General features: G+C 56.0%; 5 protein-coding genes across 5 annotated transcripts; 4 read left to right on the top strand and 1 right to left on the bottom strand.

The window, feature by feature from the left end:
• Nucleotides 1–2,625: 2,625 nt before the first annotated feature.
• Nucleotides 2,626–3,391, top strand: CDEST_14777 (uncharacterized protein; the record flags this gene model as incomplete). Its single annotated transcript, XM_062930933.1, has 1 exon — nucleotides 2,626–3,391. One exon carries the CDS (start codon nucleotides 2,626–2,628, stop codon nucleotides 3,025–3,027), a length of 402 nt encoding a protein of 133 aa, XP_062786984.1. The 3' UTR covers nucleotides 3,028–3,391.
• A 1-nt stretch (nucleotide 3,392) lies between these two features.
• On the bottom strand, nucleotides 3,393–6,998 carry CDEST_14776 (Putative tetratricopeptide-like helical domain superfamily, Clr5 domain-containing protein). Its single transcript, XM_062930932.1, has 2 exons — nucleotides 6,611–6,998; nucleotides 3,393–6,559 (listed from the first exon to the last, which is right to left on the bottom strand). The coding sequence occupies exons 1-2, from the start codon at nucleotides 6,829–6,831 to the stop codon at nucleotides 4,924–4,926; spliced, it is 1,857 nt and encodes a 618-aa protein (XP_062786983.1). The 5' UTR covers nucleotides 6,832–6,998; the 3' UTR covers nucleotides 3,393–4,923.
• Nucleotides 6,999–7,461: 463 nt separating this feature from the next.
• CDEST_14775 (uncharacterized protein) lies at nucleotides 7,462–7,620 on the top strand (the record flags this gene model as incomplete). The annotated part of the gene is made up of 1 exon (XM_062930931.1): nucleotides 7,462–7,620. One exon carries the CDS (start codon nucleotides 7,462–7,464, stop codon nucleotides 7,618–7,620), a length of 159 nt encoding a protein of 52 aa, XP_062786982.1.
• Nucleotides 7,621–7,632: 12 nt separating this feature from the next.
• Nucleotides 7,633–8,362, top strand: CDEST_14774 (uncharacterized protein; the record flags this gene model as incomplete). Its single annotated transcript, XM_062930930.1, has 3 exons — nucleotides 7,633–7,771; nucleotides 7,827–7,959; nucleotides 8,035–8,362. 3 exons carry the CDS (start codon nucleotides 7,633–7,635, stop codon nucleotides 8,360–8,362), a joined length of 600 nt encoding a protein of 199 aa, XP_062786981.1.
• An 808-nt stretch (nucleotides 8,363–9,170) lies between these two features.
• Nucleotides 9,171–11,413, top strand: CDEST_14773 (uncharacterized protein). Its single transcript, XM_062930929.1, has 3 exons — nucleotides 9,171–10,317; nucleotides 10,372–10,583; nucleotides 10,643–11,413. The coding sequence occupies exons 2-3, from the start codon at nucleotides 10,452–10,454 to the stop codon at nucleotides 10,952–10,954; spliced, it is 444 nt and encodes a 147-aa protein (XP_062786980.1). The 5' UTR covers nucleotides 9,171–10,317; nucleotides 10,372–10,451; the 3' UTR covers nucleotides 10,955–11,413.
• The last annotated feature ends 925 nt before the right edge of the window (nucleotides 11,414–12,338 follow it).

Genomic DNA, 12,338 nt, shown 5'->3' with positions numbered 1-12,338 from the left:
GACGGGAAAGTACCTCGCATGCCGCTCCAGACCCTGCTTGCAGTATCTGTATTTGTATCCGTCAATGTCTGTCTCTGGACCTTCGCGTCCATCGACTCCGAAGCACCCCCTCCCCCCGTCTCCGGTCCGCGTTGTGTTGACCGGGGCTGTCGCGGTCCAGTACCCACTGCCCACGGTCCAGATGGAATGGAATGAATGGCACTGCGGATCCCCAGAAAAAATGCCGCTCGTGACTTTTGGTGATTTGCAGTCCTGCAGAGTTTCTCTTCTTCCGTTGTCTTTACTATGAGTACTCTCGTCTTCACCTTGTTTAGTTATGGCTTATAACCCCCCTCTCCATGCCCCCCCATCCCCCTCCCCATTGCTTTTTTTTCTATTTCTCCTGCAAGATTAGGCACCTTGACACAGACACACAGGCATAGATAGACGAGCCCATGGCTGTTGGCGAATGGAGATTGGGAGTTGCCAGAGTTCGACGTGAAGAGTACGTACCTTCTGCCGCCTTATCTCCCAAGCAAACGGGAACAAAGAAGACGAACAGGGTTCCACAATTACCCGGCTAGCCAGGCCATGATATTTCAATTTTTCGCGATCAAGGTACCGAGGTAGGGAGTACGAACGGATACTAGCCATTACTCTCTCTCTCTAGAGACTAGAGAGTGTGTGTGTCTGGACACACAAAGGGAAATGAAACCTCCAAATCTCGACCGACCTTGGTCTTGTCCACAACGGCCGGACAACCGTCGCCGTCGCCGTCGCCGTTGCCTGCCCTCATTTCCCCCACCAACCCAACACTTACAAACACCACGCGTCCCGCCGCCTCGTGGTTCGTCCCCTTGGCCGCTCCCCCTGGCTCCCCCGAAGCCAGCCTAGACACGGAATGGATCGTATCAAAGCGCCCGGTGACCGGTGGCCGGTGACAATGAGCGGCACAGTCATCGAAATGAGCCGTTCAGGAGGGCCTGGTTTGACTAGTCTGGAGACTATCCGCCTGCCTCCCTCCCCCTTCTCTATGGCTGCGTCCAGATCCAGAACGCCTTTCTTGATGGAGTTCTAACGTTGGTGACGAGGCACGGCATTCTGCATTCCTTTTTCTTTTTTCTCTTTTCTTTTTTTCGTTTTCTTGTCCTCTTCCCCCGGAGGCATGTAGTCTAATGACTGCAATGCTAGGGGGGCACCACTGTCGTCGGCCACATCCAGTTGCACGTAGCTAGGCGCAGCCGCCACGTCGAACCAGGCTGGTGCAGCAGTATCCGTAGACGAGATGGAGGAAGGGAAAACTTGGCTCCTCCACAAAAAAAGGAAACTAGAAACAAATTACACATACTTAGAGACCTTGTGACACGTCTGGGTTCGTCGGTTCGACAAGGTTGCAAACTCTACAGTCAAAGACTCACTCGCCCACCAACCTCCCCTTGGCAGGTAATGCACCCCTCGGATATTACGTTACAGTGCATCCCCCCCCTTCCTCCTCGCCAGGTGGGAAACCCCGGGCCACAGCCCGCGACAGGCACCGCGGTCGTCCATGTGGACGGGCAACGGGGGGAGAGAGGGGAGAGGGGCCATGACTTGTGTGCCTGTCCGACTCATTATGGCCCACCACCCATGGTATTGAAGCCAAGGGCGCAAATCCTCATAGGGCAAAACCGGACGAGTCAAATTCGGCCTCGACCGCTTTGGGATGCATGGGCAAGGCAAGTTCCCACCGTCGAGCTGCGTCGTGGGTCCAGAGTCTTCGTTCGTTCTGAGGCGGGGTGATTGATTGTTTGCCCTTGGCTCATGCTGGCTAGCCTAGCCGCTTTCTCCCTTGGTAAAGTTGGTGGTGCAACTACTCTGTAGAGACCGTTCTTTGGACAACGACTCTCTACCGTGGCACCCCCGAGATAATGGAGGCTCCGTCCGACTGCGCTCTGGACATGTACCTGTCCACGTCCAGTATGGGGTAAATATGCGCCTGCAGCTACCGGCGTCTGACATTGTCATGCTGCGCGCATGCACCCGGTCACTAGTCGTTGGAAACGAGATAGATGGTTTAGATTGCCAGCGACGCAAGACGTGTGTTCGTTTGTTCTTCTTCGTCCTCAACGACGGACCGATATGGGCATTCTCCCCCCCCCTTTTTCTTCCTCCTTTTCCCCCCCCTTCCTTCGCACGTCGCGTCGAATTGGGTTCAGCCGACGAACCCGGCCAGCGTTTTGCTCGCGGCGTTTTGCTAGAACGACGCCGTCGTCATCGCCGCCGTCGTCGCCAGCGTCACACCACACTAGCCATGCTAAGCTGTGAAGAGCTCTCGCGCGGTTGGCCAAGTCGGTCTGCTCCCCCTCCGTCTTAAGCATGCTGCAACTCGTAGCGCCGTTGTGCCGGTGTACCGGTTCGTCCCCGGAGCTGCTGCAGTCGGGTTCGAAAAGCCCACCGGTTGCTTAAGACTAAGACTGTGTGGGATTGCCGGACAGGACTGCCTGTCTGCTGAGGACCTTACGCGACCTTAAAAAATAAAAATAAAAACGGGCATGCCATCCATGTGCCCGGTATCCGCGATGGCTCGCGTCGCGTGGCCTCCGGTGCGTGTGACATGGCAACGTTCGTCGGCCCCCTCCCCGAGTCATTCGCCGTCATTTGCCATCCATGATTGATCAATGCTTCCTTGATTTTCTGTCTTGTTTTGTTCGCGTGTGTTGTTCGGTTCAGCCAAGTGCAAATGACTTTTTGGCAGAGAGTCAGGACGCCGCAGGAGAATCGAGAGACCGGTTTCGGGGGGCCACCCACAAAGGTCAATCGCCAATCTCCCAAGGCGATGATCTTGCCTCTTCCTTTGGCCATCTTAGGCCGGCCAATCCCGGCGCACATCAGCAGCACCACACGGCCGACTCGCGCGACGGTGGACGACCTCCGTTTTGTGATGCTGGCACAGACAGTCATACGGTCTTGGGGGGGGGGGGGGGGGGCTCGTCGATCCGTTCTGTCTTCTCAGCCAGCAAGTCACCTCCTCCTCCTCCTCCTCCTCCTCCTCCTCCTTGCCGGACCTGACAGCACACAGCGGGCGACAGATCAGCACAAACTATGAGCACGTTGACGTTGACATGGCATGCTCTGGATTCAATCTGAAGTTCGGAGCCGTCCCTGGGCGCCACTTAGATGTGCCTCCCTCCCATCCCCATCCCCATTCCCGTCCCGCTCCACGTTCGCCAGGGGCGGCGTCGATTGGCCGCCTGCGCCCACGATGGCCTGGCGATGCGGCTCATTGGTTCGTTTCCCACTATGTGGCTTCAGTGCCATCCGCCAATGCCGCGATTCAAGGTTGACGCTTGTCACTCTGGAGTCTCCCGCTATGGCACGCACGCATGCACGCACGCACAATGACGTCTGTAGCTGAGCTCTGATGCTCACCTTCGTCAACAGGGAGGACGGCCGGCTCCTGAGAGCAGGGCCTAGCCAGCAGATGGTACCATGGCAGCCAGGACCTTGGGGCATTCCCCGCGATCGTCCCGGGATTTCTGGGCACCAGGGTATCCGTCGCCGGGTTTGTGGGGCTCAAAGGATGTGCACGGGGTGCGGAGGCGGAGGGGAGGCCGGATCGGGAGAATGGGGTTTCTTTTCTGGTTGCGGCACCGAGGTTCCGGTCTAGGCCGGTAATGCCCCAGGCCGTGGCACAACAAATAGCACAGGGTTGCTGGTGGTGTAACATGGCCAGCCTCTCTTGCAGGGGGGTTTTGCAGTACACGTAGTTGTTTGTTGCGTGAAGGTGAGATCTATACAACGTTCCCCCAAAGAGGTAGTTGGCCCATCGGCTGAGTGCAGCAACACAATACAGATGAGATGGCAACCGACCTAGGTGTAGGTAGGCTTCCATCGAACCCTCGAGTTGGCTCACTTCATCTCCGAGCAACATTAATACTAGGTAGGTAGGTTAGATATATTCACTGGCATGATACACCTACGAGCGGAAGTAGACATGCGGCCAAGATGGATTGGGCGCCCAGACAAACCGGTACACCATGTCAAAAGACGAGGTCTGGTTGCCATGGCGGTTTGGTCATGTCCATTGACCGAGTTCCGCTCTTCTCGTTTTGTTTGGAATCGGGAAACGGGCTGCCTGCCTCGGTACCTAAATGTTGTCGCGTTGCTTCATCATCTTGTCTTGTTTCCCTTTGCTCTACACATTTACCCTGCTGTTTTGCACCAGGTAGTTTGTGTTTCCCTTTTCCTCGGCCCGTTCCTTCCTTGGGTGCTGTTTCTCCTCTTGACCTCCCGCGGACTTGAGTAGAAGGGGGGAGTGTTGCCTGTTTCTATTCCTTCCCTCTATTTCTTTCCCGAAGGGTTTTCCCCTAGGTCCTCACTCGCCATCCTTCCTTCCTTCCTCTGCCGTCGACATTCTTCCTCTTTCTTTCCTCTTCTACCATCTTCCATCTCTCTGCTCCCCTTCTGAGTCTTTTTTCCCTCCCCTGACCGCTTATCGAATTCTCTCCCTCCTTGTCTCAGCAAAGCGTATAGTAGAACAACACTCTCCGTATCTTCTGGACGTTCGTCAACACAAGGTGCCCTGTTCCGACAGACGCACGTCAGTCCGCCTCGTTGAAGCATTCAGAGCTATGGCAACTTTATCACGTCTATCATATCAGCCCGGCGCTGGCAAATTCCGTCGGCAATCCCACTCAACAGCCCGTATCGTGCTTTGATACAGGACATCGTTTCGTCGAGGCAGGCACCTTCGCTCACAAGCGCCAACAGGCCCTTGCTCTCGCCCTCCTCTCCTGCGAAGGCCATCCGACAGAAAGTCGGTGTTCTATGGATTCCTATCAGAACCATCGCCAGGCGCACAGAGAGGGTCTGCGACAGAGACTGGATTCTGAGTTCTTCAAATGCAAGGCGACAGACGGCGCTGGAAACCCGGGCTGCCGCCAGTCGATCTAGCACCACCCACATCTACCTGCCCTCTCCGTCGTGTCGGTACAAGTACTCGACTTCGGGATCGATGGCTTGGTCCTTCAAGCCTGGTGAATATTCTGTCGAGAGCACGGCTGGCGACCCAGACTGCGATGTGTTCGTCCATTCCAAACCGCTGCCTGCAACCCCAGTGAACGAAGTTGTCGGCGCCTTACCAGCCCAGCCAATCGGTGGCAATTCGAGCCACCTCGGTGTATCTTCTTCGCCGTCGTCGCATTTCCATAGCCAGTCGGGCAGGTTTTCCACGTCGTCAGTTCTGTCGCTGTCGTTGTCGTCGTATCCAGAGACGCCCTTCGACATCGAAACCGACTTCTCCGCAAACGCCGCTAGCCGCTCCATGCGATATTGATGCACCCGGTCTGCTTTGGCCATCTTATCGGTTTGCCGGAGGAGCCTTTCCAGATTCGCCAATGCCGTCATCGAGATTCGTTCGTCTGCATCCGAAGTCAGGGCGATGCGGGCCGCCGACTTGAAAGATGCGATGGCTGCCGAGATGTTGGCCATTCGGTAATACTTGACTCCGAGCTCGAGGTTGACGGCCGCCTCCTGCTCGTCCGTCATGCTGCATGTGTTCATGTGTGTCGTCAGCACTTCCACTGCCTCGTCCAGCCGACCCTGGCTTTCCTTGCAAGCCGCAAGCAAGCCCGCGTGCGAGAGCGCCATGTCATCCAGCCATGGGTGTGTTTGTCCCGAGGCCTCGGCACGCGCCCGGTGGCCGCTGAGCATCGCCTCACAGTCTTCCGGATCTTGTCGGGCAAAGATGCAGTCCAAGTAGTCGCTGTACAACAGGTGCGTCAGGTAGTTGGCCGACCCTACACGCTCTTCGATGTCGGGAAGAAGCAGCGAGTACAGCCGCATGGAAAGCTCGTAGTAATCAGAAAACTCCGTCGCGCCCAGTCTGCGCCAGATGTGCGCAAGAATGTGATGCGGTCCTAGAACGATGGGGATGAGCCCGGCCAGGTAGTCGAGAACTAGCCTCAGGAGGTCGTGCTTGTGATGTCGGTCTAGGTACCAGAGCAAGCAGACCGTACGGGCAACAAAGTCCGGGCTCTCGGCGGCCACGATCTCCTTGAGCGATTCGAAAGCTGGACCGAGGACACTGTTGATGTTGATTTGGTCACCCCTGATCATGCAGCGATTCACTAAAGCAAAGCTTGCAATGACCCTCTCGAACAAATCGTTACTCCGATCTCCCTGGTTGGACCGGCTGTTGGAACAGTCGACATTAAATTCACACCGCCAACCCCCCGAGGAGAAGGACCCGTCGATATAGTCTCGGAATAGGCACAGCACTTGTTCCGTACTCTGCATCTCCATCGTCGGTGCCAGGGCTCTCGCCGGACTTGGGGGCGGCGAAGGAGTTCGGCAAGTCACCTCGAGGGCTGTCTGCACACTGGGCGTTTGGCCTGCTTTGAACTTGGCCATCAACGACGGGTTACGCTTCAGATACCGGCTGATGTTCTCCAGGTCTACAGGCTGCCCACGTATCCTGAACTCTGTCGGCTTCTTCAACATGTCTCGGTCCCGCTTGAGGAGCATGATGGCCAGGACCTCGTCCCCCTTGAGTTTCTTGTCGAGGCCCCATTTCCATATCCTCGACTTGTACATCTTGACACTGCACGTGTCGGTGAGCCGCGTGCGGGAGACCAACAAGGCGTGTACTTACGTGGCGACAAAATGATAGTCACGCTGCATGGTTTCCATGACCTCTTTCAATGATTTTTTCTCTTCCTGGTACAGCCGGGTGATGATAGGACGCTTGGTTTCCCATATTTCGGCGGGAACGCGCTTGCGCGGCTTTGCCGGCTGCCCAGGACTCGCCTTGCCATCGACTTCGGAGTCGGTCGACGCTTTCTTCGCGGACACGACCATGGTGGGCGCTATCATGGCCTTCGACCAGCCAGAAAATCGAGTTCACGGTAGCAACAGCCTTAGCATCGATGTCGGCACCATGCACGAAACAGTCTGGAGTGGTTTTTTGTCGAGATGTCGTCGAGCTACAACGACTTGGGAAATTCTTTGACAAACGCGGGGAACGATTGAACATATTATTTGAGGGCAAGGAAAAGGGGATTCGGCAGGTTGGCAGACGGACCACACTACAAACTATTCGTACACTAAGCCTGGCAAGGCTCCATCTTCCCGCCTTCAGTCAAGCATGTCCCGTCTGTTGGTAGTCCTCTCAGCGGCGACAGCATACGACCCACCCCTGCAAGGTGACAGCAGTGGGTAGCTCTGCAAAGATACCTTGTGACTTTCCACGAGCGGGACTGTTACATGCAGTACACGGCCAGCCGTCGAACCGCTGGCGTCTGCCATCCATCCTCCCCTCCTGCAGGGGAGAGAATGGTGTTGGTGTCTTTGTGGCAGGGGGAGGGGGTTGCATGGCCAGGAGCAACAGCCGACCAGCAACGATCCTGTGGCTGTTGGTCTTGCAAGTTGCAAGTTGCAACGCAACCAACCGCGAAGAGGGTCGCGAGGATTGCGGTGAGACGTCACGCAGCCAGGCGAGGCGAAATGAGTCGACAGCCCTTGAGCTGGCTATCGCGCCAGCTGCCTCACAGGCCATGCTGCTGCCGAACACTTGCTACAACATCAACATTAGGAGTACGAAGAATGGCAAAGATCACCTCGTCAACTTCCCTGTCACCAGTCGTCTCGATCGCCCAACACTGACCCGAAACTTGGATGAGGGCGCTGGACAATTCACTGCCTACTCGCCTGCCCGAAGTGGGGACTCGCTTGGGGCTTCGATTCCATCAACACTATATGTACTGCGTTGCGATACAGCAACAATTCCCAGCTGGGAGTAGAATGGCTACATCACGTTACGCATGCGAATGAGGTTACCGATGCATTCCGTGCAAGAATTCACTGACAAGCAAGGCTCGTCAACTCATTCTCTCTCTCTCTCTCTCTCTCCTCCGACTACGACTTCGTGCAGGTGTCAACAAGCTCAGGGTCAATGCTTCTGGCCCTGTCCCTAACGAACGGATTCTACGTTCCGTCCAGACTGTCCGTACAGATGAGAGCGTCAGCTAGGCCCATTTAGGGACCATAACAACCAGACTGGTTGGATTTGGGGGCCAGTGACACCAAGACTCGCGTATTCGGCACGCTGATTGGCAACGGAACGGGCTACCAACCAGATGATGAGCAAGATTGCAGGCTTGCTGCAACCGTTTGGCATCCGCCGCAAGCCAAGCAGAAGCACCACCAAGAGAGCCCCGTTTCGAAGCGGGTGAATCCATGTGGCATGAAGCCGCGTTTCCTCCTTCCGTCAGCCAGCCGATCGGCTCGACTCGCCGATAATGCCGGGACTGTGTTCGGTCTGGATTCCGGCGTGGGGGCAGTTATCGACCACGGCCCCCAGGGGCGCCGCCGTGACAGATGGCTCATCGTTCTGCTTCTGGTTTAGTCTCGGCGCGCAGAACTGCGAACCCTTGGCGAACGTATCTCAGTGGGAACTCGGAAGCACTATCGCTCCTGGTGCAGAATCCTGCGGCAACATCGCAGTTGTAGTTGGCATTGAGAATGACGTCGTCGGCAAGGAGACAATTTATCCAGAGTGAATCTCGAGCACCGGTCACAGCTTTCCAAGACGATAGATCTAATCCCAACAACGGCTGTCCAAGGACGGTTCATGTCAACAATCGGCACGCCACATGGCCGATTGCCGCATGCACGTTAATACGAAAGTAGGCAACGAATTGCTTGGCAAGTGGTTGTTTCATACCAAACTTCCAACAGCCGTCGGGTCATCCAACTCCCGCTCTTGGGGAGGGGTGTGGACTTAAGCTGCCTTGACTTCTCCACCCGACGTCTTCCCATGCCGCCATGCGTGCTGGTAGAGGTTGTCGACCTTGCACAAGAGCCAACAAGTACCCCGGCCGTTTCGGTGGACCACCGTTAACAAATGGGCTATCTGTACAGATACATGTACCTGGAAGGATGGTCGGTTTCCACTGCCCTGGTTCATGGAATTGGACACATAGGCGGCCGTCCGGCGAATAATGGGTGGCCATGCGAAATGAGACGTGACGCAGACGCGGGCGGCGGGAAGGCACAAGACCATTGGAGGACAACTACGATCATTGATGGCTCTCCATCGGCTTTTCCCGTTGTGGAGGTTTCTCAATGGCTGCCTGGCCGCCCTTGTCGGATCTTTTTTGGCGGCCCAAGCCTTCCTCCAGGCTCTCATTGCGCTTCGGGGCGGCGGTGCTCTCCCTCAAGTCTCCTTAGGCTGCCATGTTCTTCACTCATTCGAGGCTGCCTAGAGTCAGTCTCTGGTCTTCATCTTCTACGCTTCGAGCCTCGTCCAGGAGCGGCGGCGGCGGCGGCTATCACACCAATGGTGTCATTCGGTGAAAGCGGGACACTGCTATTTCGAACACCAATGATGCGAGGATGATGATGCTCTGTGCTAATGGGCATGAAATCCAGCCGTGCCCCGGGCCCAGTTTGAGGCCAATTTAGACAGCGGCTGTCATGGAACCAGAGGCCGATCCCGCTCAGATCAGCTAGGCCGGGGGAAACGGCCTCGGGATTGGTCCCAAGCCTCAGCCCTATGTTGATGCAAAGCAGCGATGATGCACTCGATGTGCTTTTGGTTCAGCAACACATCCGTTCCTGGGTCAATGTCGGGCTGTCGATGCCGGCATGTTCCATCCTTTTTCTTTGTCGGATTCAACAGTCACCAATATCGTCCTGGTCGCAATCCTACCTGATACACATTGTTGTTGCTTTGAGGCCATTCAGAGTCGCAGAGGTCCGCGCCCACAAATTGCCGACATTGAGGGAATAGCAATGGAGCCACTCACTGAGTCTGCTGTGTGCTTGGCTGACTACGGTCTCGTACCCACGCTAAGCACACCTATCCCGGCAACGATGCTGGTTAGCGATTCCTTCGCCGACTGGCACACGCACATGATCTGGCACCGAGGGCGGAATTTGGTTCAGACGTCGAGGTGCTTCCGCCATGGGTGCGAAATCGGCGACTTGGGCGACCGCTCCCTTCCCCGGACAACCTTCTCTTCTCTTTCGACAACTAGACCGTTCGTTCCTACAATCAACCCAGAATAGATTCGCTTTTGAACCCCAACCAAGAGTACCTACCCGCAAAAGTGCTTCCTTCGGGGTGTCGCTGGTTCCAGAACCGGGGCTTACCAGGCAGATTTCCAACTGTGCCCGGCGAGACTCTCTGCTGCCTGCCTTGGACTTGCGGGGGTGTGGGCTAGACCCGAGACAAACGAGAGCAACGGACTGCTCTGCCTAGAGGATGGCCAAGCCTATTCGATGTAATTAGAGGCGCAATGACAGCTCCCGTCTGCCGTTCTCTAGTACACCTTTCCTAAGCTTCGCACTAGGTGGTTGGTTCGTCGACTTTCCAAAGTCCCTCCACCGTCAATCCTTCTGACCTCGCCCTAGACACCCGGTCATAGTCGGAACTTCCCTTCAACTACGCATTGTTTAAAGATATAAAGCTTGCGCAAAGAGCCGTCTTCAGAATGAACCAGCAAGATCAACAGCCTCATCAACATTCCATGAGTTCTACCTCGTCTCGCCAACCACCGCCCATCCAGACAGCTTACACCCCAAACGAAGCCTGCGATCTCCTTCGTAAACTCCAAGAGAACACAGTAAGCCTGAATACAAGCCGGGCATGGTGAACTCGACTGACAAAAAGATTGTTGCTTAGATCGCAGCTCTAAGAACGTCGAACAACAACACCATGAGCTCCAACAACCCCTACGGTAGCGGCGGCGGCGGCAGCTCTAAGGGCACCTCGCCCGATGACAAGAACAACGCGTACGACCAATACGCCATCTTCGACGGCCTCCTCCCTCGGATAGAGACGAGAGGACAAAGCAAACACTCGTCCAAAAAGAGCAGCGGCAAGAAGAAGGAAGGCAAAAGCTCAGGTCAACAGTACGTCCCTCCGACAGACAGCCAGGACGCAGGCACAGGCACGGGCGCGGGCGCGGGTGCTGACGGATCAAAAAATAGCTGAGGGGCCTGCGACACTTTTCCTCCATCTAGGCCGTACTGTTTGCAGAGCGAAGTTGCGACCCGTGGATGGTCGGCAGCTGAGTTTCGCAGGGCCAAGGAACGCTCGAGGTTGGTTAACCAACACGGTAACCAGTCACTACCATTGAAGTGAACTCAGACGACCCGTTTTGAATGGCAGAGACAACGAGAGGGGAATGGGAGCATTTGGCAATTGGGCTGGCCGGTCTCGAATCTCAATCAGTAGACATCGAGGTCGAGTGTCGTGTAATTTGTTTTGATTTTGGCTGGGGCGACTTCCAGCGGGCCGTCTTTTGGACTGAATGTGCGGATCGAAGTAGAGGGAAGAGGGCTTCGATTGCCACCGGCGTTTGTTTGGGCCTGGTTTTGACAGCGTGAAAGAAGTATTATAGGAAGGGCGGTATATCAACTGGGCTTCACGACCATTCGCCCACATATCTTTCTGCCATGCATCCATCCATCATGATACCGAACCAGCGCGTCGTTTTGACATCTGAGGGGCTACGGAGAAGTCCACACTGTCATGTTCGGGGCCAGGCCAGGCGACTTCACAACCAAGTTCTCGCATAGTGGGTACGAGGCCAGACGCGTCGGCTTCTCGGGAGACGAGGCATCTACGGGGAGCCGCCTGTCGGCACTCCCTACGGATACAAGATGCTCTCACAGTAAGCTCGGGTCATCCTCGACGTCGGCAGCACGCGTCGGCCGCCTTCTGACTGCAGTAGCATCAGACAGGTCACTGACGCGAGTGAGATAGAAGCGCCTAGAGGTCACCCGCCCATCTCATGAGTAGCAAACAAAGGCCAATCGCACCCGGCAGCTCGGGGCTCAAACAAGACCGGGTTGTCGGTATCCACCCCCCCCCCCCCCCCGGTCCATCCCCGTCCGATGGGAGCATGTACGATGGTTGTTATGCGACAGTGCATCGACACCAGCATCCGACAAATGGGGGGGCCCCCAACAGGCAGACTTCTCTACTTGTTTTCTTCTCTTCTTTCCCCAACCTCTTCGTGAAACCCTGCTTGGAAATCGAAGCGAGAACATGGGGTCCCAGGTCCAGGTCCAGGGATGAGGGGGGGGGGGGGGGGGGGGCACAAGAAAGAGAACCCGTTGGTCGTAGGCTTCCAAAAAAAAAGAACCCAAAAAAACCCATCGACCTGATTGCACTAGCAGCCCACCTCGTAAAACGTAACTTGACCCGGGACCGGAATAGCACAGCGTCGGCCGCTGGGTGGGGCAGGCGATGTAAGTCATTGAGGCCATGGATATCTTGAAGAACCCTATTGAAGACTCGGAGGGAAACAGACACAAACAGACACAAACAGACACAAACACACACATACATAGAGAAGGATGAAGAGAGAGAT

This window comes from Colletotrichum destructivum, chromosome 10, assembly GCF_034447905.1.
Source record: "Colletotrichum destructivum chromosome 10, complete sequence".
Classification (NCBI taxonomy): domain Eukaryota; kingdom Fungi; phylum Ascomycota; class Sordariomycetes; order Glomerellales; family Glomerellaceae; genus Colletotrichum; species Colletotrichum destructivum.
The sequence above is the reverse complement of the archived record's forward strand: the minus strand, read 5'-3'. Positions and strand labels throughout refer to the sequence as shown.